At 44.4% G+C, this 26,555-nt stretch overlaps 1 protein-coding gene across 5 annotated transcripts in view; it reads left to right on the top strand.

Moving 5' to 3' along the window:
• LOC121540362 (transcription factor E2-alpha) overlaps positions 1 to 21,261 on the top strand; it is a 35,583-nt gene extending 14,322 nt beyond the window's left edge. For 2 of the 5 annotated variants that reach the window (XM_041849180.2, XM_041849184.2), the window contains 18 exons: positions 2,310 to 2,383; positions 2,910 to 2,982; positions 3,722 to 3,762; positions 4,029 to 4,164; positions 6,095 to 6,141; positions 14,275 to 14,374; positions 14,554 to 14,711; positions 14,848 to 14,974; positions 15,170 to 15,228; positions 15,343 to 15,421; positions 15,598 to 15,674; positions 15,783 to 15,992; positions 16,150 to 16,261; positions 16,443 to 16,584; positions 18,414 to 18,476; positions 19,040 to 19,275; positions 19,542 to 19,693; positions 19,809 to 21,261. In XM_041849180.2, the coding sequence (XP_041705114.1) occupies positions 2,310 to 2,383; positions 2,910 to 2,982; positions 3,722 to 3,762; positions 4,029 to 4,164; positions 6,095 to 6,141; positions 14,275 to 14,374; positions 14,554 to 14,711; positions 14,848 to 14,974; positions 15,170 to 15,228; positions 15,343 to 15,421; positions 15,598 to 15,674; positions 15,783 to 15,992; positions 16,150 to 16,261; positions 16,443 to 16,584; positions 18,414 to 18,476; positions 19,040 to 19,275; positions 19,542 to 19,687 (1,880 nt within the window). In that variant the 3' untranslated portion in view covers positions 19,688 to 19,693; positions 19,809 to 21,261. The remainder of the gene's footprint in view (positions 1 to 2,309; positions 2,384 to 2,909; positions 2,983 to 3,721; positions 3,763 to 4,028; positions 4,165 to 6,094; positions 6,142 to 14,274; positions 14,375 to 14,553; positions 14,712 to 14,847; positions 14,975 to 15,169; positions 15,229 to 15,342; positions 15,422 to 15,597; positions 15,675 to 15,782; positions 15,993 to 16,149; positions 16,262 to 16,442; positions 16,585 to 18,413; positions 18,477 to 19,039; positions 19,276 to 19,541; positions 19,694 to 19,808) is intronic. The other 3 variants (XM_041849181.2, XM_041849182.2, XM_041849183.2) reach the window with 3 other exon arrangements.
• Positions 21,262 to 26,555: the final 5,294 nt, after the last annotated feature.

The following is a 26,555-nucleotide window of genomic DNA, read 5'->3' as shown; positions in this document are numbered from 1 at the left end:
TCCTGTCCCCCTCTCCTCCTTTCCTTCAGTCCTTTACCCCTGTCATCCCCTCCTCCATTGTGGCAGTAGGCTCCTCAGTGTTTGGCTCTCACTTCTTAACATGGCTGGCTGTGTCATTGTCACCTCAGCAGCTCCCCACCTGGTTTAATTGCCTTTTGAGTTAATTACTCCACAAAGTGTGGAACAATGTTGTCAGAGTTGTCCTCGGTATGGCGATGCTATCTCAGACAGTACCCACTCGCCAAATGGAGGACCTTTTTTAAGTGGCGTAGGTCTAGGTGGGTACCAAATACTATTATTGAGTGGCTGCTGGACCAAAGCCATTGTAGACTCTGGATAATAGAGACGGCTTGTTTTATAGACCTGGTGTTCCTCTTATGTGGATTTGATCGTGTCTCAGTATTGAGTGAACTAACTCTGCCAGCAAGGCTGTTTAGATGAAGTGGTGTCCATGTAAAGCCTGTCTTACATATTTAGTTGTGTCCATCAGTCCTGTGTGCTGTTGTGACTATTTGTAGCTGTGTTAGCAGTGTGGCCTTTCAGCCCACTGACAGTGAGTGAGTAAGGCTGATCTTTGGAGGTCCTGCTCCCCTGCTTCTCCATGCCAGTGGCATCAGGTCCATAGATCATGGCTGTCATAGCGTGTGTAGGTGCTTGCACCGCTCTGTTAGCCTCATCAGTCATTTTCACTCGTCAGCCGCTCATCTCGCCCAGACCCCCTCTCCCTCCCTCTCTCCCCTCACACTCTCTCTCTCTCACGCACACATTTGTTTAATTATGCAGAAATCAAAGGAGAAATATGAATATTCATAAGGAAACCACATTAATATGCACAATTATGCAAATTAGTATGCAATTAAGCCCTGTGTCTCCAGAGAGGCTTGGTAGCATTAACGGATACGACTATGGGAGAAGGGGGTATTTGGAATTTCTGCTCCGCCAATCTTTAGAATGCTTGTTTTTCCTATGCCACAGACGCCACTTGTGAAATAATTAAACATATTCATATACGTTTTGTGTACTGAATATGTATGTTATTGGTTGTTTTATGGCTTAGCGTATAATGGCATCTGCAAAACTGCTGTGGAACGAATTGCAATGAGAAGCTGGACAATGACATATTCTGTTATGGTTTGGTTTCTCAGCCAATCAGTGAAATGACCCCTCTGTTTTTCACATGGACATGTAGGGATAGTTCACCCAAATGTTCAAATACATATTGGTTTCCTTACCCTACCTTAAATAGTCTCTGCATAGATATTTGGGATAGAGTTTTCCACAAACACTGTAAACAGTCTATGGACAAGGTATGACAGCAATCCATGCTTTGGTTTAGTTTCCCTGGCACTGTTTCCACATGCTAACATTTTAGCATTTGTGGCACAAATCCCATTCAAGTCATGGGACCAATATTAGCATTTTTCGTGCATCATGTTCAAAACCTCGAAGTGACTTTGAACTTCACAATCATTTTTGAATACTTTCGGATGATTTGGACCTGATGCGCAAAGAATGCTAATATCGGTCCCCTGACCTGAAATGGGATTTGTGCCACAAATGCTAAAACGTTAGCATGTGGAAACAGTGCCAGGGAAACTAAACCAAAGCATGGATTGCTGTCATACCTTGTCTATAGACTGTTTACAGGGTAAAGAAACCAATGTAATTTTGTAATTTGGGTGAACTATCCCTTTACATTTTTACATTTTAGCAGACGCTCTTATCCAGAGCGACTTACAGTTAGTGAGTGCATACATTTTCATACTGGCCCCCCGTGGGAATCGAACCCACAACCCTGGCATTGCAAGGGCCATGCTCTACCAACTGAGCTACACAGGGCCTTTAATGCAACAATGACAGATTCTCTTAAAGATGACCTGTTGTCCCAGTGGCTTTGCCATTAAACCAATTAAGACCTGTGAATGACATACATTGGCTCAGGGGCCTTGCAGTGCTGACAAGATCACCTGAGTGATGGGATGCTAGCATTAGGCTAGCTTGTATTATGGCTACATGCCTACAGATAGGTTTGAGCTAAAGGACCCTACCCCTAACTTCACTGTTGGTCGATGGTATTGCCCTGCGACCACTCGATCCCACCGCTGACACCAAATGAACACTTGCGCTAGGACTAGGAAGGAGGAAAATGCCCACAGTCATTGTATCTTGCTGGTCTTAGTATAATTCGTCCGGATCTAGTAGTTTATGATGGAAGTAGTCTTTTCCGTGGTCCACCCAACCTAATGTGTGTTTTTATAGCTGTCTGTCTATAGCAGTCAGTGAGTAACCTCGCCATTTCTCTCTTCCAGCTCTGGACGAGCGCAGTGGCTCTGGATCCTGGGGCCCTGGAGAACAGAACAGCCCCTCCTTCAACCATGGACGGGTAAGCATTACCAGGGACTCCTCACAAGCTCTCAACCTCTGTCTCTCTCACTCACAAACAAACAAACAAACACACACACACACACACACACACACACTCTCGACAACAGCTCAGTGCGTTGGCAAACTTTTGATTCAGACTGGTAGTTTTTACTTTGTACCTAATGGCTTGGCTCAGAGTCAGGCGTTGGCAGGCTCTGCACTAGGCTTTACATCAGTGGAAGCCCAACGGTAATTGCGGCTTCACAGCCACGGTAACTGTCTTGGCTCATTTCGGTGTAAATATAAGGAACGGGGGTATAGGGGGTGAAGATTGGTTGCAGCAAACTGTGATTATTGATTAACCACAACTTGATGATTAAGAAATTGCTAGAGACTGGATTCTGCACATTTCCTGAGCTCACATGATAGTTTACAGACTGGGATGAACCAGTGCACTGGCCATGGCATGGAAGGACTTCAGTGAACTCTGCCGACTTGGACTCTAGTCCTCATCATGTATTCTTCCTCTGTGTGTTTTCCCACAGGGCTACGGAGATGGCTCTCACTACAATGAGCATGAGGGCCTGTCATCCCCCTTCCTCAGCTCAGGAATCGGAGGTAGGCTACGCTCAGTCTGCTGGCTTGTCACTTTGTGTCTATCACTGTTGTAATGCAGTGGTTCCCAACCTTTTTCACTTACTGTACCACCAACTGAATTTTGTTCTGCCCTGATACCCCTGAAGTACCCCCCTCGTGCATTTTACCAGGCCTATGGTCTCATGAGTCTTTTCAAGTACCCCCTGTGGATAGGCCAAGTACCCCCAGGGGTCCTAGTACCCCTGGTTGGTAACCACTGTTGTAATGGGGATAGGTTGTAAATAAGTAGCAGAGGTTACTGTTGGTGTGCACGTATTTTGTTATGACCATAAAATTGTTATCTGAGTGACAAAGTGCCAGGAACTGTGTGTGGTGTGTGTGTGTGTGTGTGTGTGTGTGTGTGTGTGTGTGTGTGTGTGTGTGTGTGTGTGTGTGTGTGTGTGTGTGTGTGTGTGTGTGTGTGTGTGTGTGTGTGTGTGTGTGTGTGTGTGTGTGTGTGTGTGTGTGTGATGTGTATTTAGTGGGTGCTGGGGATGTTAAGAGCACTGAAGCAGAAACGCTCCCTTGGGGTTTGTCTGGCTAGCAGCTTCACTGCAGCCGAGTGCTCTGAAAGGGGGAGGCCACTTTTATCACGACTTTTGTATTTTAAACGGCTACTAGTAATTTGGACCTTTTTGTCATTTTGAAAAAATACTCCAAATACCCAACGTGTAACTTCCATTCCATAAGGAACCCGCTAATTGTCAATTTCGTCTTGCAGGTAAAAATGAGAGGGTACCATACTCTTCGTTTGGAGGCCAGGTAAGAGTGCCGCTGACCCCTTTGCATAGACCCTGTTATGGTAATAGTTTAGGTTGCCCACGTCACCAATTCTAACTTGATTTGAGCTAAATTCATAGTCCGGTTTCAGTATAAAGAAGACCCTGTTTTCTCACTTCTCCTTTCATCTGAAACACATTGAATTAGAGCGTTGTGGATTTCCCAGAACTGTGCATTCATGTGTGTTTTTGTATGCATTCCTGCATGTGTTGTTTGTTAACCCCTTGCTCTTTGTGTTGTTCTGCCAGCCTGGCTTCCTACCCAGTGACATCGCCATGCCCAGTCCAGATGCCATGTCCCCCTCTGGGCTAAAGTCTGCCTCTCAGTTCTACCCCGGATCGTACCCCAACAATCCCAGGAGGAGGCCTCCCGATGGCCAGCTAGGTAAGAGAGATGGATTCGGAAAAAGCTTTAGTTCTTTGTAGAAATGTTTTTCAGGCTCTTGCCTTTTATGTCAGATTATAGAACAAGAAGTTGTCTCAGCCAAATATGTGTAGCTTTAACCTTTTTAACTGGGTTAAAACGCTAACGATACACAATACTACCGTCAATATGGTCAAATAATATTGTATTTTCAAACTAGACACTAAGGGCTCTATTTTAACAAACCTAACACAATGGTAGATCTTAGCGGTAGCGCTATAGGTCTGGGGGGTGTCAGAAATATTTGTGCTATTTTCACAGCAGGAATTATGAGCGCAATAACTGATGGTGCCGCGAAAGGAATGGGTTTTGATGAATAAATTAATTGTAGGTGTGACAAGGGCTTGGCCACTCACTGGCCAATCAACGCTTTTCATGGCTTAATACTGCATGCTGTTGTCTCAAGTTCTGTAGGTTATTGATGGTCTTTGCGTTGTCATCAACTCCAATTCGGCTGGAGGCACGGAATATTCTCATCTTAGTCCATTGTGGATTGATACTACAGTTGATTAAATAGCATAGGCTACAGAAACTAGTAATAACAACAGTTAAAAAAATTAAAATACATTCAATGTTTGCTCAATGTGTTTGGAGTGTTGACAGAATATTGTTGTAATTGGCTTCAACGAGTATAGGCCTTTATGCATCGCTCTTCATTCTTTAAAAATATATATACTAGGCTCCCGCAAATTCTATTGTATGTGTGAGGCACGTTCTCAATAAGCAAGATATAGCCTAGGCCTACCGTTGATATGGCGTTATAGGACTGAATAATTTGAATATGTTTGGAAATGTGCGTCTTTGGTAACTGGACAGGAGGCGCTCTTTGGAAATGGGGATGGATACAACCCGAATGGAGTATGCACTGCAGGTAGGCCTATGTGAATAATACAAAAGCAAAAGCCTCAGGAGTAGACCATTTTAGTAACCTTTTATGGATAGGCTACTTGGCTAATGCATGGCCAGGAGAAGACACCAACTCATTGCTGTTGAACCTGCTTTAGTTACAGTAGGGTAAGGGTTTCCTAGTGAGGACTTGTTTTGTTTTCAAATGGAATGGAAAACAAGCAATTGTTACAGGAAAATAACTTGAATGTTTCTAAATACGAGGGTCACCGGCGTCATCTCCTCTCTCGTTCCATGATGGGCATATGGACATGTAGCCTACATGGAGTTTGTTTTACGCACATCCAAAATAATAACAGGAGCTGTCTAAAATAACATACAATACATAGATAAAAGGGGATTTCCTCACTGTTTTGCTGCTCCCAAACATGATCTTTTAATAAAGCTTTGGTGATTAAGATTTATTTCAAAGTGGTGTAACGAGCCAAACCCTTTATCGATAGTCATGACTATTGGCGAATGCGTTGGGAAGGACAAAAAAACCTGCCTTAATCAAATGAAACAAAGTGGGAAAATACAGTAGTTTTTTATGTTTCTAAATACGAGGTTTACGGGAACAAAAAGCATATTTTTGTTGTACCATGTGCATATGGGCACAGTGTGGCACGGCTGGACAGGCTGCTTCCGCTGTCAAAATCCATGCCATAACAACCGCGTTACTGCTAAGGCCAGGTCTTGGTTGGTCTTAAATATCCCCACCCACCAGCGCTGTCTGAAATTGGCACTTTGGCGCATGTTTTTAAGGATGCGCCTCAGATATTGCCACCCCTCCCACCTCGGCGCAAGCGAGCTCATGTAAGACAGGTAAATTACCAATCCTGGCGCAAGGGCTGGAAAATAGTAGAGCGCCGGCTTTAACCGGTCGAAATTGCCAACGAGCGTGCGTTTGACAATTGCGCTGTCTTAACACCAGCTGAAAATAGATCCCTAACAGTCAACCTTTATGAAGCGTGCTATCAGATTTACCTTCTCTGTCTCCCTGTAGACACCCAACCGAAGAAGATCCGGAAACCCCCTGGCCTGCCTTCCTCGGTGAGTGTTCATTCTGCTCCCCTTCAGACAGCCAGACAGTCTCCCCATACTAACACTCACCACTCTGCTCTAGACAGACAGACAGACAGACAGACAGACAGACAGACAGACAGACACAGAGAGAGACAGACAGACAGACAGACAGACAGACAGACAGACAGACAGACAGACAGACAGACAGACAGACAGACAGACAGACACAGAGAGAGACAGACAGACAGACAGACACAGAGAGAGACAGACAGACAGACAGACAGACACAGAGAGAGACAGACAGACAGACAGACAGACACAGAGAGAGACAGACAGACAGACAGACACAGAGAGAGACAGACAGACAGACAGACACAGAGAGAGACAGACAGACGCAGAGAGAGACAGACACAGAGAGAGAGACACAGAGAGAGAGAGAGCCAAAGGGCCTCTGCTCACTCAGACAAACAACTGGCAGCCCAGGCTAGTGAGAGAGCTTCCAAACAAACATTTAGTCTCTACAACACTTGGCTCAGACTACTGAGAAAGTACCACATAAATAACTCGTCTACAACGTTGTACTCTACTGACAAATGCTACAGATGCTGAGCAAGCCTCCAAATAACCAGCAGTAGTAAATAACACTGTAGAGTTGTTTTTGTTGAACTAATGCTTGAGATTGCATGCCGTGTGGTATTTGGTTACCATGCCCTGTAAGATGGTCCAGATATTTCTGGTGTGTTCGGGGTGCCTGCTGCCTTATTAGCTATTAGTGGAAGACTAGAAGGCCCCCTGCCAGGGATCATTAAAATGAAATATTGCCATTACACAAACATTTTCTGTAACCCAAACCATGGGCACCTGCGCTCTCATATGACACCGCAGCGAAGACGGTCATAGTGAAACCTCTGTGGCCAGTGTTCATGACTGCACCACATAGGCAATGTTAAACACCGTCTGGGTTTGAGGCCCTTATCTCAGCCGCTCCCACAGTTTGAGCGATGGCCATGTGGTTTTAGCGTAAATTAATGTAAAACCCCCAGCTGCCCCCCTCCTCTCCCCGTCCACCCGTCCGCCTATGCTTCGCCACATGATGGTCTGGGTGGCCTCCCCCATGAGTGACCCAGTTGTGAGGCGTGCTGCTCGCGAGGTCTCTTAGCCCGTGTCTGAGCCCAGATTAATGACTGCTGATGATCCTGTGTCCCTCGCCCTGCCCCCTCTCCTCTCCCTGCTCCCCCTCTCCCTTTGCACCCTCAGCTCTATGTGGTAACCTAGTCCTAGCTCTCCAACCCACCCACTCGTCCAACCCAACCGCAAGACCCCTCTACTAATCCTCTACTACCTGTACATCAGGGCCTGGCCCTAACCCTAGTTTGGAACTCGGTAGTGAGTGTTGCGACTGAGGACAGACGATTTTTACGTGCTTCAGCACTCAGCGGTTCTGTGAGCTTGTGTGGCCTACCACTTTGCGGCTGAGCCGTTGTTGCTCCTAGACGTTTCCACTTCACAATAACAGCACTTACAGTTGACCGGGGCAGCTCTAGCAGGGCAGAAATTTGACGAACTGACTTCTTGGAAAGGTGGCATCCTATGACGGTGCCATGTTGAAATTCACTGAGCTCTTCAGTAAGGCCATTCTACTGCCAATGTTTGTCTGTGGAGATTACATGGATGTGTGCTCGATTTTATACACCTGTCAGCAACGGGTGTGGCTGAAATAGCCAAATCCACTAATTTGAAGGGTTGTCCACATACTTTTTTAAAAACTACATACATACATACATACATACATACATACATACATACATACATACATACATACAGTGCATTCGGAAAGTATTCCGACCCCTGGACTTTTTCCACATTTTGTTACGTTACAGCCTTATTCTAAAATGGATTAAATTGGTATTTTTCCTCATCAATCTACACACAATACCCCATAATGTTAAACCAAAAAACTGTTTTTTTTTGTGTGTGCTCATTTATATTTTTAAAAACCCCATGAAATATCACATTTGCATAAGTATTCAGACCCTTTACTCAGTACTTTGTTGAAGCACCTTTGGCAGCGATTACAGCCTTGAGTCGTCTTGCGTATGACGCTACAAGCTTGGCACACCTGTATATGGGGAGTTTCTCTCATTCTTCTCTGCAGATCCTCTCAAGCTCTGTCAGGTTGGATGGGGATGGTCGCTGCGCAGCTATTATCAGGTCTCTCCAGAGATGTTCGATCGGGTTCAAGTACGGGCTCTGGCTGGGCCACTCAAGGACATTGATACTTGTCCCAAAGGCACTCCTGCGTTGTTTACATTTGACATTTTAGTAATTTAGCAGACGCTCTTATCCAGAGCGACTTACAGTTAGTGAGTGCATTTTTTTTTTTTTTTCATACTGGCCTCCCGTGGGAATCGAACCCACAACCCTGCCGTTGCAAGCGTCATGCTCTACCAACTGAGCTACACGGGTTGTCTTGGCTGTGTGCTTAGGGTCGTTGTCTTGTTGGAAAGTGAGCCTTCACCTCAGTCTGAGGTCCTGAGCGCTCTGAAGCAGGTTTTCATCAAGGATCTCTCAGTACTTTGCTCCGTTCATCTTTCCCTAGATCCTGACTGGTCTCCCAGTCCCTGACGCTGAAAAACATCCCCACAGCATGATGCTGCTACCACCATGTTTCACCGTAGGGATGGTGCCCTTTTTCCTCCAAACATAACGATGGTCATTATGGCCAAACAGTTCTATTTTTGTTTCATCAGACCAGAGGACATTTCTCCAAAAAGTATGATCTTTGTCCCCATGTGCAGTTGCAAACCATAGTCTGGCTTTTTTATGACTGTTTTGGAGCAGTGGCTTCTTCCTTGCTGAGCAGCCTTTCAGGTTAGGTCGATATAGGACTTGTTTTACTGTGGATATAGATACTTTTGTACCCGTTTCCTCCAGTATCTTCACAAGTTACTTTGCTGTTGTTCTGGGATTGATTTGCACTTTTCGCACCAAAGTACGTTCATCTCTAGGAGACAGAACGCGTCTCCTTCCTGAGCGGTATGGCGGCTGCGTGGTCCCATGGTGTTTATACTTGTGTACTATTGTTTGTACAGATGAACGTGGTACCTTCAGGCGTTTGGAAATTGCTCCCAAGGATCAACCAGACTTGTGGAGGTCTACAATTTATTTTTCTGAGGTCTTGGCTGATTTCTTTTGATTTTCCCATGATGTCGAGTAAAGAGGCCCTGAGTTTGAAACAGGTACACCTCCAATTGACTCAAATGATGTCAATTAGCCTATCAGAAGCTTCTAAAGCCATGTCATCATTTTCTGGAATTTTCCAAGCTGTTTAAAGGCACAGTCAACTTAGTGTATGTAAACTTCTGACACACTGGAATTGTGATACAGTGAATTATAAGTGAAATAATCTGTCTGTAAACAATTGTTGGGAAATTACTTGTGTCATGCACAAAGTAGATGTCCTAACCGACTTGCCAAAAGTATAGTTTGTTAACAAGAAATTTGTGGAGTGGTTGAAAAACTACTTTTAATGACTCCAACCTAAGTGTATGTAAACTTCTGACTTCAACTGTATATTATATATACAGTGAGGGGAAAAAGGTATTTGATCCCCTGCTGATTTTGTACGTTTGCCCACTGACAAAGACATGATCAGTCTATAATTTTAATGGTAGGTTTATTTGAACAGTGAGAGACAGAATAACAACAACAAAATCCAGAAAACGGCATGTCAAAAATGTTATTAATTGATTTGCATTTTAATGAGGGAAATACGTATTTGACCCCTCTGCAAAACATGATTTAGTACTTGGTGGCAAAACCCTTGTTGGCAATCACAGAGGTCAGATGTTTCTTGTAGTTGGCCACCAGGTTTGCACACCTCAGGAGGGATTTTGTTCCACTCCTCTTTGCAGATCTTCTCCAAGTCATTAAGGTTTCGAGGCGACGTTTGGCCTCGACCTTCAGCTCCCTCCACAGATTTTCTTGGGATTAAGATCTGGAGACTGGCTAGGCCACCCAGGACCTTAATGTGCTTCTTCTTGAGCCACTCCTTTGTGCCTTGGTCGTGTGTTTTGGGTCATTGTCATGCTGGAATACCCATCCACAACCCATTTTCAATGCCCTGGCTGAGGGAAGGAGGTTCTCACCCAATATTTGACGGTACATGGCCCCGTCCATCGTCCCTTTGATGCGGTGAAGTTGTCCTGTCCCCTTAGCAGAAAAACACCCCCAAAGCATAATGTTTCCACCTCCATGTTTGATGGTGGGGATGGTGTTCTTGGGGTCATAGGCACCATTCCTCCTCCTCCAAACACGGCGAGTTGAGTTGATGCCAAATAGCTCAATTTTGGTCTCACCTGACCACAACATTTTCAGCCAGTTCTCCTCTGAATCATTCAGATGTTCATTGGCAAACTTCAGACGGCCCTGTATATGTGCTTTCTTGAGCAGGGGGACCTTGCGGGCGCTGCAGGATTTCAGTCCTTCACGGCGTAGTGTGTTACCAATTGTTTTCTTGGTGACTATGGTCCCAGCTGCCTTGAGATCATTGACAAGATCCTCCCGTGTAGTTCTGGGCTGATTCCTCACCGTTCTCATGATCATTGCCAGTCCACGAGGTGAGATCTTGCATGGAGCCCCAGGCCGAGGGATATTGACAGTTATTTTGTGTTTCTTCCATTTGCGAATAATCGCACCAACTGTTGTCACCTTCTCACCAAGCTGCTTGGCGATGGTCTTGTAGCCCATTCCAGCCTTGTGTAGGTCTACAATCTTGTCCCTGACATCCTTGGAGAGCTCTTTGGTCTTGGCCATGGTGGAGAGTTTGGAATCTGATTGATTGATTGCTTCTGTGGACAGGTGTCTTTTATACAGGTAACAAGCTGAGATTAGGAGCACTCCCTTTAAGAGTGTGCTCCTAATCTCAGCTCATTACCTGTATAAAAGACACCTGGGAGCCAGAAATCTTTCTGATTGAGAGGGGTTCAAATACTTATTTCCCTCATTAAAATGCGAATCAATTTATAACATTTTTGAAATGCGTTTTTCTGGATTTTTTTGTTGTTATTCTGTCTCTCACTGTTCAAATAAACCTGCCATTAAAATTATAGACTGATCATTTCTTTGTCAGTGGGCAAACGTACAAAATCAGCAGGGGATCAAATACTTTTTTCCCTCACTGTATACAGGCCCGTCTGAAGTTTGCCAATGAACATCTGAATGATTCAGAGGAGAACTGGGTGAAAGTGTTGTGGTCAGATGAGACCAAAATTGAGCTCTTTGGCATCAACTCAGCTCGCCGTGTTTGGAGGAGGAGGAATGCTGCCTATGACCCCGAGAACACCATCCCCACCGTCAAACATGGTGGTGGAAACATTATGCTTTGGGGGTGTTTTTCTGCTAAGGGGACAGGACAACTTCACCGCATCAAAGGGACGATGGACGGGGCCATGTACTGTCAAATCTTGGGTGAGAACCTCCGTCCCTCAGCCAGGGCATTGAAAATGGGTCGTGGATGGGTATTTCAGCATGACAATGACCCAAAACACACGGCCAAGGCATCAAAGGAGTGGCTCAAGAAGCAGCACATTAAGGTCCTGGAGTGGCCTAGCCAGTCTCCAGACCTTAATCCCATAGAAAATCTGTGGAGGGAGCTGAAGGTTCGAGTTGCCAAACGTCAGCCTCGAAACATTAATGACTTGGAGAAGATCTGCAAAGAGGAGTGGGACAAAATCCCTCCTGAGATGTGTGCAAACCTGGTGGCCAACTACAAGAAACGTCTGACCTCTGTGATTGCCAACAAGGGTTTTGCCACCAAGTACTAAGTCATGTTTTGCAGAGGGGTCAAATACTTATTTCCCTCATTAAAATGCAAATCAATTCATGTGGTCCTCTGTAGCTCAGCTGGTAGAGCACGGCGCTTGTAACGCCAAGGTAGTGGGTTCGATCCCCGGGACCACCCATACACAAAGAAATGTATGCACGCATGACTGTAAGTCGCTTTGGATAAAAGCGTCTGCTAAATGGCATATTATATTATTATATTATATTATAAAAAAATTTACATGTGTTTTTCTGGATTTTTTTGTTGTCATTCTGTCTCTCACTGTTCAAATAAACCTACCATTAAAATTATAGACTGATCACGTCTTTGTCAGTGGGCAAACGTGATCCCCTGCTGATTTTGTACGTTTGCCCACTGACAAAGACATGATCAGTCTATAATTTTAATGGTAGGTTTATTTGACTAAACCAAAACGTACACTCTTTGCGGTCCCAAGGACCAAGTTTGGGAAACGCTATACTGTGTGTGTGTGTGTGTGTGTATATTTATGTATTCTATAGACCAGCGTTTCCCAAACTTGGTCCTTGGGACCGCAAAGAGTGTACGTTTTGGTTTAGTTGTTTATTTGAATCAGCTGTGTTAGTGCTAGGGCAAAAACCAAAACTTGCACCCCATGGGGTCCTGAGGACAGAGTTTGGGAAACCCTGTTCTAGACCTACAGTGGTTATATTATTAATAAAGAGAAAATATCCTCTACAAGTTGATATGAATCTGTTTTCTACTAGGCCCGTTCTATTTTCATATTACATCACATGTTTTGCAAATGCTCACACACAGTCATAACCTGAATTACATTAAACCCCCATTAGTGAGGATTTTCCACAGAAATCCTCATTCTTTCTTCTTAAGAGCACAATTATCATTGTTTCATTCCCCCACACATCTATCTAGAGCAGAGGATTCGCTCAACATTGTTTCCCCTGAAAGACAAACCTAAAGCCTATTGTTATATGAAGCCATCTCCGGCCTGTTCTCTCAAATTAACTGTGATGGTAGTAAAGCCCCTATTCCCACACACTGACTCCCCTGGCCATATCATGCTTTGTTTAAGTCATTTAGGTTACCTTATTCTGTCCCCCACCCCAGCCTTATCTCTTTGCCTATTTCATAAATCATCAGTGCCTTAATTCCCCCCCCCCTCTTTGCCCCGCCCCCTCCTCATTGCAACCCCTCTCTCTCCCCATGCATCCCTCTCTCTCTTTCTCTCTCTCGCTGACTGGCTCCCAGCCCCCACCTCTCTCAGCCCTCTCCCTCTCCTTGCCTCTGCTCTCCTCAGCCCAGCTGCCTGTGGAGTTGGACCGGGTCCAGGAACAGGCAGATGGCTCTGTAATTAGAAGTGCATCTCTCCATTCCCTTTCCACTTCTCCCTGTTAAATCAAATTACAGAAAAAAATCTGTTTTCTGGTTTAGCATTCTTTGCAGCATAGCCTCTCCCTCTCTCTTCTCTCTCTCGTCCCTCTTTCTCCTCGTACGTGCCAGAAAGCGTGAGTGATGGGTTATAGTGTCAGGAAGCGGGGATCTTTGTGTCTGTATGAATTTTAGGGGAGTGATTCAACGTTTCCGACACATGCGGAAAAAAGGCTTGGAATGGCTTGCCATTTTCAATGTACTATTCATTGTGGTTCGGAATAACTTGAATGGACCATTGAAAGGCCATTTAACAAAATTGCTTTTAGAGTATTCAAACCCATGGTTGGGTCATGGACCCATATCACCCCTAATTAAATAAATACAAATTCAATACATGCATATTATCTATGCCTCTTCAGTTCAAACCCACGGTCTTGGTACTATAGAAATCGGAGAAACTATTAAATGTGAGTCCCTTGCTTATTTGAGGTCATGGGCTGGACAGTGTGGGTGCATGCTTGTTTGTGTGTATCTCAGTGTGTGAGCTGCCGGTGAAAGGCTAGCTCAAGGGAGGAGCTACAGGCACTAACCCTGCTATGTCACTGGGCTCCTGGGAGAGAGGAAGTGCTGGCTGTGCTGTGGGATTGGAACCGTCGCTGTGCCCAGCATGGCATGGCCACTGTGCTGCTCTCGCACACAGCACAGGCAGGGGGGGCATGCCAGCCTCACCCTCGCCACCTCCTGGCTGCTTAGTGCAACAACTGTTAGCTACAGGTTAACACCATTGAGTATTGGCAGTTGTGCATTTGTTGTTATCTTGGCAATAGTGATACCTGGCGATTTTAGATGTAAGGCGCAGACACCTTTATTTTAGGGGAGGCTAAATGTAGGTATATATCATGGCACAAGTGTGTGGTGTGTGTTGTTGAAATTACGCCTAATGTCAACTGTGTTTGACCCATTAGGTGTACGCCTCTTCCTCCGGGGATGAGTATGCCCGTGACAACGGAGGATATCCTGGCACCAAACCTGGCTCTGTCTACCCAGGCTCTTTCTACATGCAAGGTAATTACGGTAACCACTTAAGCACGTTCATAAACTGTCACTGGAGTGATGACACTGTTTAACCTCTTTGTTAAGTTAATGATTTAAGGTAAATGAAAATGTGTTTTGAGTTCAAATGCACTGGAGTTAGTCATGTTTGATTGAGTAAGTCCATTGCCTAACACTGTTGTTGTTGACAGAGGGCCTCCACCCCTCCTCTGACCCCTGGGCCTCCTCAGGACCTTTGGGTCAGTCTGGCTACTCTGCCATGCTGGGGAACTCTCCCCACATCGGCCAGCCCGGCTCCTTCTCTGCCATCAACCCACAGGACAGGATGGTGAGGACAGCCCCACAATATGTAATTTTTCATATAATTTACATTCAATTAACTGTTGTATTAAATTCTGTGTTCTGTTTAATGCTATTTCTCCTCTATGACGAATCCAACTTCCATGCAAGTTGCTCTAACCGAAGCTGTTCTGTCTTCCCTTCAGAAGCGTCAACCCCTGCCTCTGTCCCCACAGAACTACCCTCTCCACGGCAGCGAGGTGAACGGCAGCCTCCCGCCCGGCTTCCACTCTGGCTCTGGGAGCTATAACCACGGAGCAGACGGCATCATGGGTACAATAAAGGCTCACATGACAACCGCTCATTTTGTTAACCAATTACCTTGTCCTTCTCCTGTGAAAGATGTTGTGTTGCCCCTCGGTTTAACAATGTCTTTAAAGCGGTCTCACTAGCTTATTGGAGACCTTTATATAGTAGTCGCTGCCTTGTAATAATGTGCGAGATTAATAAGCTGTCCTTTCTCCACAGCCAATAGAGGCACCACTGCAGGGAGCTCAGGAGATGAGATTGGGAAGGCTCTTGCATCAGTGAGTAATCCTCTCAAAAAACATCCTACAGACTTTTTGATTTGAACTGCATTGTTCTGTCAGTGTGCTGCTGTTCACTGTCTAAAGACACTGTCTTTATCCTGTGTGGTTTAGATCTACCCCTCGGACCACAACAGTAACAACTTCTCCTCCACATCCTCCACCCCAGTAGGCTCGCCCCAGGGAATTGCAGGTGTGCATACTGGATTATATCTGCTGCATCTGGTATCTTGTATTAGTAAAGGGCTTGACTGGATCTCTGGAGCCCTGAAAATGGTTCTGGAGCGCCATCTACTGTTGGAAATCAGAGCTGTCATTTTTCAGGATTTTCTGTGTAAATATGGCATCTCATCTATTTTCTCTCTGCAGGAGCTGCATCTCAATGGCCAAGACCTTCAGGGCAGTCTGCCCTGTCACCCAACTACGAAGGGCAATTGCATGCCCTGGTATGCCCTCTTCGCTACAAATAATTCTAAAATCTATTATTTGATGTGATCGTATTATAATCAACATAGTGACTGAGATTTGCCCTGTACATCTGTGTCTCCTTGCAGCAGAACAAAATGGAGGACCGTCTGGAGGAGGCCATCCACGTGCTGCGTAGCCACGCTGTCCAGGGCCCGCCCGGCCTGGGGGGAGGAGCCCACTCTGACATGCACAGCCTGCTGAGCGCTGTGTCCTCTGTACACAACGGTGGCCTGGGAGGTCTATCTCAGGCCTTCTCCAACGCTGGCTTGGCCCTCAGCAACAGACACCCTACCATGGTGAGCACGCCTTCTGACCTCTGGTTCCAAGACAAAAGCCCCCTGTTGTCTTACATTACCGAGATTATGATGATGATTTTATTGAACAGATTTAATCAAGCTTTTGTCATCGCGTTGTTGTTGTGTTTGACGTTTATGTTTTGTTACCATTCTCCAGGGAGGGAACCACCAGGAGGAGCCCACAGGCCTTCCTCCCAGCAATACCCTGCTGCACGGTCACCACGCCTCCGGACCCCCTCAGTCCACTGGACAACCAGAGGGCTTCACCAGTGAGTCACACACTTCTCTCTCACACACTCTGATTCGCTACTCATCCCCCACATGACCTGTGACCTTTACTCCTGTTCCCTGATGTAATGTATCAAACATGGCAAACCGATAAGATAATGGACTACTTAATTGTTCTCTAAATCGGACATACTGAAGGTGTGTTTCTGTGCTGTTCCACAGGTCTGCCCGGAAGCGTGGCACGCTCCACACACTCGTCCAGCGGCTCGGACATCAAGAGGGAGGACAAGGAGGACGACGAGAACTCCTCCATCGCTGACAAGTCTGAGGACGAGAAGAAAGAAACCAAACGCATTAGAGCAAGGTAGGTAATCACCAACGGTCTCCATCTCACCCCGACTATTGACACTGGCAACTGGCATAGAGAATGTATGCCTGTGTACAGTCGTGGTCAAAAGTTTTGAGAATGACACAAATACTGATTTTCACAAAGTCTGCTGCCTCAGTTTTGATGATGGCAATTTGCATATACTCCAGAATGTCATGAAGAGTGATCAGATTAATTGCAATGAATTGCAAAGTCCCTCTTTGCCATGAAAATGAACTTAATCCCCAAAAAACATTTCCACTGCATTTCAGCCCTGCCACAAAAGGACCAGCTGCCATCATGTCAGTGATTCTCTCGTTAACACAGGTGAGAGTGTTGACGAGGACAATGCTGAGATCACTCTGTCATGCTGATTGAGTTAGAATAACAGACTGGAAGCTTTAAAAGGAGGGTGGTGCTTGAAATCATTGTTCTTCCTCCGTTAACCATGGTTACCTGCAAGGAAACATGTGCCGTCATCATTGCTTTGCACAAAAAGGGCTTCACAGGCAAGGATATTGCTGCTAGTAAGATTGCACCTACATTAACCATTTATCGGATCATGGAGAACTTCAAGGAGAGAGGTTCAATTGTTGTGAAGAAGGCGTCAGGGCGCCCAAGAAAGTCCAGCAAGCGCCAGGACCGTCTCCTAAAGTTGATTCAGCTGCGGGATCGGGGCACCACCAGTGCAAAGCTTGCTCAGGAATGGCAGCAGGCAGGTGTGAGTGCATCTGCACGCACAGTGAGGCAAATACTTTTGGAGGATGGCCTGGTGTCAAGAAGGGCAGCAAAGAAGCCACTTCTCTCCAGGAAAAACATCAGGGACAGACTGATATTCTGAAAAGGGTACAGGGATTGGACTTCTGAAGACTGGGGTAAAGTCATTTTCTCTGATGAATCCCCTTTCCGATTGTTTGGGGCATCCGGAAAACACCTTGTCCGGAGAAGACAAGGTGAGCGCTACCATCAGTCCTGTGTCATGCGGCCATTCATGTTTGGGGTTGCTTCTCAGCCAAGGGAGTGGGCTCACTCACAATTTTGCCTAAGGACACAGCCATGAATAAAGAATAGTACCAACACATCCTCCGAGAGCAACTTCTCCCAACCATCCAAGAACATAACTTTTCCAGCATGATGGAGCACCTTGCCATAAGGCGAAAGTGATATCTAAGTGGCTCGGGGAACAAAACATTGAAATGTTGGGTCCATGGCCAGGAAACTCCCCAGACCTTAATCCCATTGAGAACTTGTGGTCAATCCTCAAGAGGCGGGTGGACAAACAAAAACCCACAAATTCTGACAGACTCCAAGCATTGATTATGCAAGAATGGGCTGCCATCAGTCAGGATGTGGCCCAGAAGTTAATTGACAGCATGCCAGGGCGGATTGCAGGTCTTGAAAAAGAAGGGTCAACGCTGCAAATATTGACTCTTTGCATAAACTTGATGTAATTGTCAATAAAAGCCTTTGACACTTATGGAATGCTTGTAATTATACTTCAGTATACCATAGTAACATCTGACAAAAATATCTCATAACACTAAAGCAGCGAACTTTGTGAAGACCAATACTTGTCATTCTCAAAACTTTTGACCACAACTGTATTACATTTTCTTGATGAACATACTGTAGACTATTTTATCCCACATAGGTGGAAATGTTGTTAAAGTCTGTTAGCGAAAGAAATACGAGGAGGAACGCATGACATTAGCCCCCATCTATATGCACAATTTCAACTGCTAGTTAGCTGTGTTAGTTGAGTTGGTCACTAATTGAATTTGTAGCTAGTTGTGTAATGCCCTCCCCTCATGTCCCATTGTTTTCAGAAAGGAGGCGTTGACCAACCAGATCCTCTCTGGCCTCTCAGGCCTGTCAGACCCGGGAGATGAGTAAGTCTCTCCATCCATAGGCCATAGTGCTTTGTGTGCTGAAAGCACACAATTGGGGAGCCAATACTGTATATCAAAGTCCACCGTTCTGCAAAGCTGAGCACTTACATTTTCATTTGGTTTGATGGTAATAGACATAGAAGTTGGAAACAAAGCGACATTGAAGAGCATAATGGTAAAAGTTAACATTTCCAACCCATGTGGGATAAGTCATTATTGTTTTGTCTTTTTACCAAATATTCTTATAATGGGTTTCACTGCAATTGGTAACTTATTTTCCTAGTCTTGAGTAAATTAGATGTTTCTATTCGGATCGATTGTATGACTATTAACAATGTATCTGGAGCTTCCTTTTAATACCTTTACTTTCAGAACTACATAACTTCCTGGTGCTACCCAGGATTCTTTTAGAATGACAGCTAAATGCTTAGGCGTCTATGCTTCACATGTTTTGCTGAGGTGCAGCTGGCACATGCGGCCCAACTCTTTGAAAGTCTAGTTGCTTGGTTTGTGAGTGCCGTCCTCCCGTGGCTTCATTCCTCTCCGTGTCTTCCGCCTTCTAGTCCAGAGGATGAGGATGACGAGGACCTTCCTCCTGAGGTAAAGGTAGAGCGTGAGAAAGAGCGGCGAGTGGCCAACAACGCCCGTGAGCGGCTGCGAGTGCGAGACATCAACGAGGCTTTCAAGGAGCTGGGCCGCATGTGCCAGCTGCACCTCAGCAACGACAAACCTCAGACCAAACTGCTCATCCTGCATCAAGCCGTCAACGTCATTCTCAACCTGGAGCAGCAAGTCCGAGGTAACGCAGGGCTACTGTGGCCATATCTCTTTGTATTGTCACTTTTTACATGTTGACCTCTGTATTACTTTGTCCCCTGTGTATATTCCTTCCTCAGTGGACCATCGAGAACCAAACCGAACATTTCACCCAGCTATTCTTCACACCAGAAAAATCTGTTTTATGTGTCTTTTTAATAAAGGATGACATTTTTATAGCACAGTGGAAGGTTGGATAAATAACTTGCATGCAATGTAAACTCATATTCCCTCCTATCCCCTCGTCAGAACGCAACCTGAACCCTAAAGCAGCATGTCTGAAGCGGCGGGAGGAGGAGAAAGTGTCTGGGGTGGCAGGGGAGTCCCCCATGCGGCTCTCAGGAGGCCACCCCGGCATGGGGGGAGATGGCCATAACCCAGTCAGCCATATGTAATACTAGGTACGTATCTCTTCATCCATATTTCATCTCTGTCAATAATTGTAGTACTTTTGAGTTGATCATTTCACTCAAATTCAAGTTTAGAAGACTGACAATGTTGTATTGTCCTTTGCAGATCTGGTGGAATTCCCTTGGCTCTCGGAAGATGTGGCCTTGAGCTCTTCTTCCACCCATTCTTCTCAGTGTGTACATATACTGATGTGTCTGTGTATTGTCAAATTCAGTTTCAAGACGCACATTCACACACCCTTATCCACACATGCAAACTGCCAAAACTGACACAGCCAATTTGCCGCACTCCTGACCATGACTACCAGCGCAAATGTGAAGAACCTTTTACTTTTTTTTAATACATATATTTTTTGCTTCCGTAACATGATGGATCACCAGAGTACTAGTGTCCGGCCACAAATGGGACTTAATACACTGCCGAGAGGTGCTCTGTGAAAGACAGAAGCCTAACAAACTACAAATGTACTAAAGGATTTGTGCCTGATTGTTACATGTTTTATGAGACATTTAACCAAATGTACGGAACGTTTTGTTTAGGGGTTGCTTGTATGTATGAGCAAGTGTAGATTTGTCATTCCCAACTTAATGGTACAGTCTTACATATGTTATGTAACCAAATCCATGTGATAGAGAGGGCAGTTGACCTACATCGGGGGACAGAGTTGCAGTCCCACCCCAGCTCTGTGGGCCCTGGGCCCAGCATGAGACGAGGCAGAAGGGAGAGGAACCTCACCTTCCTAGTTGTCATGTTCTCAGGGTTGTAGAAAAATTATTCTCCAAGGCTATTCTTCCCATCCATAAACAAAATAATGGTATTTCAGACTCCAGTATTGTTCCAGTATCCCCTCGGTGTAGGTTAATTGGGAGCCGCCGGTTTACCTGGCCAGGGGTAGAAAAGCAGTTTTACAGCACAAAAGGAAGTCATTTTTCATCCTGCATCTCAACCCCACCCATTTGTTACTATTGATGCCATCAGAAACTAGAGAGAAGCTTTCTGAAAGCTTGTGGAGCTAACTAGCCACCCTGTTGAATCTAATCATGAGACTGGAGGCTTGGTTTGGAATACTCTGATGGGCATCTTATGGCCATATTGTGTAGTGCCACCCTCTGAGTTTCAAATCAATTTACCCTGTACTTATGCCCCCTAAGGACACCAAACTAAATTTGGTGCTTCGCCCCCTGCATTGTTATTCTTAAAAGACTAACACTAGGTGCCAATGTGCAGATTCAGGATCAACCATCGATACCCTTAAGATGTTATTTCATTCCATTAATACCAGACAAGCAATTTATTAGAAGTTCGGTTGTCTATTCTTAAAATGTAAGCTTTGAGCATTCCCAATGAACTACACTACATGGCCAAAAGTATGTGGCCACCTCTTAATTTGTGGATTTGGTTATTTCAGCCACACCCGTTGCTGACAGGTGTATAAAATCGAGCACACAGCCATGCAATTTTCATAGACGAACATTGGCAGTTGAATGGCCTTACTGAAAAGCTCAGTGACTTTCAACGTGGCACCGTCATAGGATGCCCCGTTTCCAACAAGTCAGTTCGTCAAATTTCTGCCATGCTAGAGCTGCCCCGGTCAACTATAAGTGCTGTTATTGTGAAGTGGAAACGTCTAGGAGCAACAACGGCTCAGCCGCCAAGTGGTAGGCCACACAAGCTCACAGAACGGGACCGCGTAGCAGGTAAAAAATCGTCTGTCCTCGGTTGCAACACTCACTACCGAGTTCCAAACTGCCTCTGGAAGCAACGTCAGCACAAGAACTGTTCGTTGGGAGCTTCATGAAATGGGTTTCCAAGGCCGAGCAGCCGGACACAAGCCTAAGATCACCATGTGCAATGCGAAGTGTCGGCTGGAGTGGTGTAAAGCTTGCCGCCATTGGACTCTGGAGCAGTGGAAACGCGTTCTCTGGAGTGATGAATCAAACTTCACCAATCTAGGTTTGACGGATGCCAGGAGAAAGCTACCTGCCCGAATGCATAGTGCCAAGTTTGGTGGAGGAGCAATAATGGTCTGGGGCTGTTTTTCATGGTTCGGGCTAGGCCCCTTAGTTCCAGTGAAGGGAAATCTTTACGCTACAGCATACAATGACATTCTAGACAATTCTGTGGTTCCAACTTTGCACAAAGCGAGGTCCATACAGAAATGATTTGTTGAGATCGGTGTGGATGAACTTGACTGGCCTGCACAGAGCCCTGACCTCAACCCCATCGAACACCAGGCCTAATCGGCCAACATCAGTGCCTGGCCTCACTAATGCTCTTGTGGCTGAATGGAAGTAAGTCCCCGCAGCAATGTTCCAACATCTGGTGGAAAGCCTTCCCAGAAGAGTGGAGGCTGTTATAGAAGCAAAGGGGGGACCAACTCCATATTAATGCCCATGATTTTGGAATGAGATGTTCGATAAGCTCTCGCCCTCTTGACTATATTATTAAAATGTCTACTTAATGAGACAATCTGATTTGTAAATCCACCTCATGCATACATGCATCTAAGGATATTGTTTCAAGTGGAGCAAAATGAAATAAATATATATTTGTTAGTCTATACATTGTAGATTTTTTAAATAAATGACAAGATTAGTTTGAAGTTTTAGAGTATCGTAGTTGAGCAGAATGAAGAGATAATATTAAATCTTAATGTATTTTTAAAATGAACTCAAATTGGACTGTCAGATTTGCCATTGGAGAGGAAAGCTTAACTTAAACAAGAACACAGGCTCAGAAAGAGAAACGAAGACAGAGATGGGGTCAGTTGTAGGCTTAATTATCATTATGTATTTAGTGGCTATTAAGCTGTCAGTCTTTGGTGCATCCATTTTTGATGAGATTGCAACATTTGACTAAGGGGTACAGTAGCCTAAAATATTGATATTGTTCCTGTTTTAAAAAATATATAGTAAGGAAGTGTTTTTGTCCATTACCCAGATTCATTATTTCTTTTCAAATGGGAAAGTGTGGATGGAATTTATGCCACTGACTGTCCTATTGAAGTGTTCTTACTGAATGGTCATGTGGCTTCACAAAGCAAAGTCTACGAAGACGGGCACTGTCTCGAACAGTAATTATGCAACTGGTTTAGAATGTAACATTCAAATGTGGATTGCCTTCATTTTCAAGTACATACCCAGGTTGTGTCTGCCGGTTCAATGTTATTATTTTCTCTTCATATCAAACGTTCCGTTCTACTCTATCGGCACTCTTCCATGTGGTCGTCAATGTGCAGCTAACGTGTCCTGACATGTTATTTTGGAGGCAGGAGTTTGTGTTTGGATGGTGTAAAAAAACAAGTGTTAATTCCTGTGGTAAGTTATTAGCATGGCCTCAGACATGGTATAGCACCAACCTCTAACCACAGGGGCAGAAATGTACATTGTTACCTGTTGGTCATAGTATTGAGAAGGATTGAAGTTTACTTTGTAGAAAGAGAGGAAAAGAAAAATAGTTTCAAATCAACAGTGTGGCCTTTTCATTCTCAAGACTAAAGATGTCATTACTGGAGAGTGATGTCTTATCAGTGCCTGAACTTGTATTTTCATTAACTATAAAGACAGTTCTCTTTTAAACCATAACATTTCATGTATCGCCAAGATTAGAGGTATATCGGATGACCCACCCCCCCCCCCCTTTTCACTTTTCAGGAAGAAGTTGAAAATTTGACAACATTTTTTATTTTATGTATCTAGTTGAATAAACGTTTAAACTTTATGTAGATCTCTTGTTAGTTTTTTAAATTTTTATTCAACTGGATTTGACCATTTGTCCAAACTACTGTTAAGTTGCGGCCGTAGGTTCATGTAATGGTTTTGTTTGTCTGTTTGCCCCCCTATTGATAAACCACTCGACACTACTTGGTTCTAAGAGATGATGGGTTCTTCCCTTGTGATCTGCTTTTCGAAGCACCTCAATGTCAATATATATGGCTTCAGCTTTGAAGTGGGGGGGTTGTGTTATTTTGAGCCATGACAACTGGAGCTTTTTGTCATTAGCAAAAACATTTCTGTGTAAAAGAGAGTAAGTCTTCTGCACCATTTCCTTTGCTTTGAGACCTATTTTTTATGATATCAAGCTCCTTATTGACTTTGACAGTGACTTATTGTAAGGGGTATTGATGTACCTCTTCAAAGAGTTGATTTGAAGATTTGTTTCTCTATTACAAGGTGAAATATGTGTAGGCCTACTATATATTGCGGATTTGTTCTGAGAAAAAAATTGACTGATCTGATATGTCATTGCGTATTCTGTGAACATCCCACAATGACAATGTACAACCTGTATTCTGAGTTGTTGGATAGGGGGAAAGATGGAGGGTCTTTTCTGTGTCTCTTGACCTGAATATTGACACAGGCCCTGTTTGAATACTTAGACGTGCATCCATCCATCCTCGCTTAATGACATGACTGGATAGTGTGAGGTGTCTTGTCAACCTGTTAAAATGTGTCATGAATATAACTTGATTTGATTTGTTATATGAAAGAACCTTGCTTTCACCTACCAAATTATTTCAGACCATAGATCAATTCAAGGAGGAGGGCGCTACTTTTTTAAAGTATTCAAACAGGGCCACTCACTCACTGCTACAGAGCCTGGCATATTACACTTGCAGCGAGGACACAATCAAGACTGAGCAGTGTTTTCAGAGTGCCTCCAGTCCCAGTCTTTGTTATTATAATGTTTTATATATAAAGTAGTTATTGAGAACTGTCCTGTATATAACAGTAATGTAGCAATAAATGTGCCATTTTTAATAACAGAATTATACCTTTTTCAATGTCTGGCTTTTTAATCTTGTATACATGAAAGGAAAATAAAGGAAAATATTGTAATAAAGGGTTTATCATAGCTTGGAAAATGAATGTCTCCTCTCAATGATCTCCCATTGGTGAGAAAGTATAGCCCACAAGTCCATAATGGTTGAATTTGGTCTTCAATGTGATGTCCCTTGAGCCCAGACAAAGATAGTGTTATTTACTGACCAGCCTCTTCCTCTCCGGCTCAGATAAAAAATATAAAAAATCACATTGGGGACTTAGCCAAATGAGGCAATCATGAAACTAGAAACTAATGGCATTGATTGATAGGGAAATATTGACCATCTAGTAGCCCACTAAGGTGAGCACTAAAACAACAATCATACAAACCATTAGCTAGCTATAAATCAAGGCCTGGGCCTACTCACAATTACAGTATGACTATTTGTACACAAAATGTACAATATATATACAGTACCAGTCAAAAGTTTGGACACCTACTCATTCCAGGGTTTTTCTTTATTTTTGCTATTTCAAAACATCAAAGACATCAAAACTATAAAATAACACATGGAATCATGTAGTAACCAAAAAAGTGTTAAACAAATCAAAATATATTTTCTATTTGAGGTTCTTCAAAGTAGCCACCCTTTGCCTTGACAGCTTTGCACACTCTTGGCATTCAACCAGCTTCATGAGGTAGTCACCTGGAATGCATTTCAATTAACAGGTGTGCCTTGATCAAAGTTAATTTGTGGAATTTCTTTCCTTCTTAATGCGTTTGAGCCAATCAGTTCTGTTGTGACAAGGTAGGGGTGGTATACAGAAGATAGCCCTATTTGGTAAAAGACCAAGTCCATATTATAGCAAGAACAGCTCAAGTAAGCAAAGAGAAATGACAGTCCATTACTTTAAGACATGAAGGTCAGCCAATCCGGAAAATGTCAAGAACTTTTCAAGTTTCTTCAAGTGCAGTCGCAAAAACCATCAAGCGCTATGATGAAACTGGCTCTCATGAGGACCGCCATAGGAAAGGAAGACCAAGAGTTCCCTCTGCAGCAGAGGATAAGTTCATTAGAGTTACCAGCCTCAGAAATTGCAGCCCAAATAAATGCTTCACAGAGTTCAAGTAACAGACACATCTCAACATCAACTGTTCAGAGGAGACTGCGTGAATCAGGCCTTCATGGTCAAATTGCTGCAAAGAAATCACTACTAAAGGACACCAATAATAAGAAGAGACTTGCTTGGTCCAAGAAACATGAACAATGGACATTAGACTAGTGGAATCTGTCCCTTGGTCTGATGTGTCCAAATTGGAGATTTTTGGTTCCAGCCGCTGTGTCTTTGTGAGACGCAGAGTAGGTGAACGGATGATCTCCGCATGTGTGGTTCCCACCATGAGGCATGGAGGAGGAGGTGTGATGTTGCTTTGCTGGTGACACTGTCTGTGATTTATTTAGAATTCAAGGCACACTTAACCAGCATGGCTACCACAGCATTCTACAGCGATATGCCATACCATCTGGTTTGCACTTAGTGGGACTATCATTTCTTTTTCAACAGGACAATGACAGAAACTCAAACAGGAAATACCCATGCTAAGGACTATTCAACGCTGGTCTGACCAATCGTAATCCACGCTTCAAGATTGTTTTGATCACGCGGACTGGGATATGTTCCGGGTAGCTTCCGAATACACTGAAACGGTGACTGAGTTTATCAGGAGATGTATAGGTGATGTTGTGCCCACTGTGACAATTAAAACCTACCCTAACCAGAAACCGTGGATAGATGGCAGCATTCACGCCAATCTGAAAGCGCGAACCACCGCATTCAACCATGGCAAGGTGACTGGGAATATGGCAGAATACCAACAGTGTAGCTACTCACGCCGCAAGGCAATTAAACTGGCAAAACATCAGTATAGAGACAAAGTGGAGTCGCAATTCAACGGCTCAGACACGAGACGGCAGGGTCTACAGACAATCACGGACTACAAAAGGAAAACCAGCCACGTCACCGACGTCTCGCTTCCAGACAAGCTAAACAACTTCTTCGCCCGCTTTGAGGATAACACAGTGCCACT

The sequence above is a fragment of the Coregonus clupeaformis genome, chromosome 26 (genome assembly GCF_020615455.1).
Source record: "Coregonus clupeaformis isolate EN_2021a chromosome 26, ASM2061545v1, whole genome shotgun sequence".
Taxonomy (NCBI): domain Eukaryota; kingdom Metazoa; phylum Chordata; class Actinopteri; order Salmoniformes; family Salmonidae; genus Coregonus; species Coregonus clupeaformis.
This window is presented reverse-complemented; position numbering and strand designations above follow the sequence as displayed.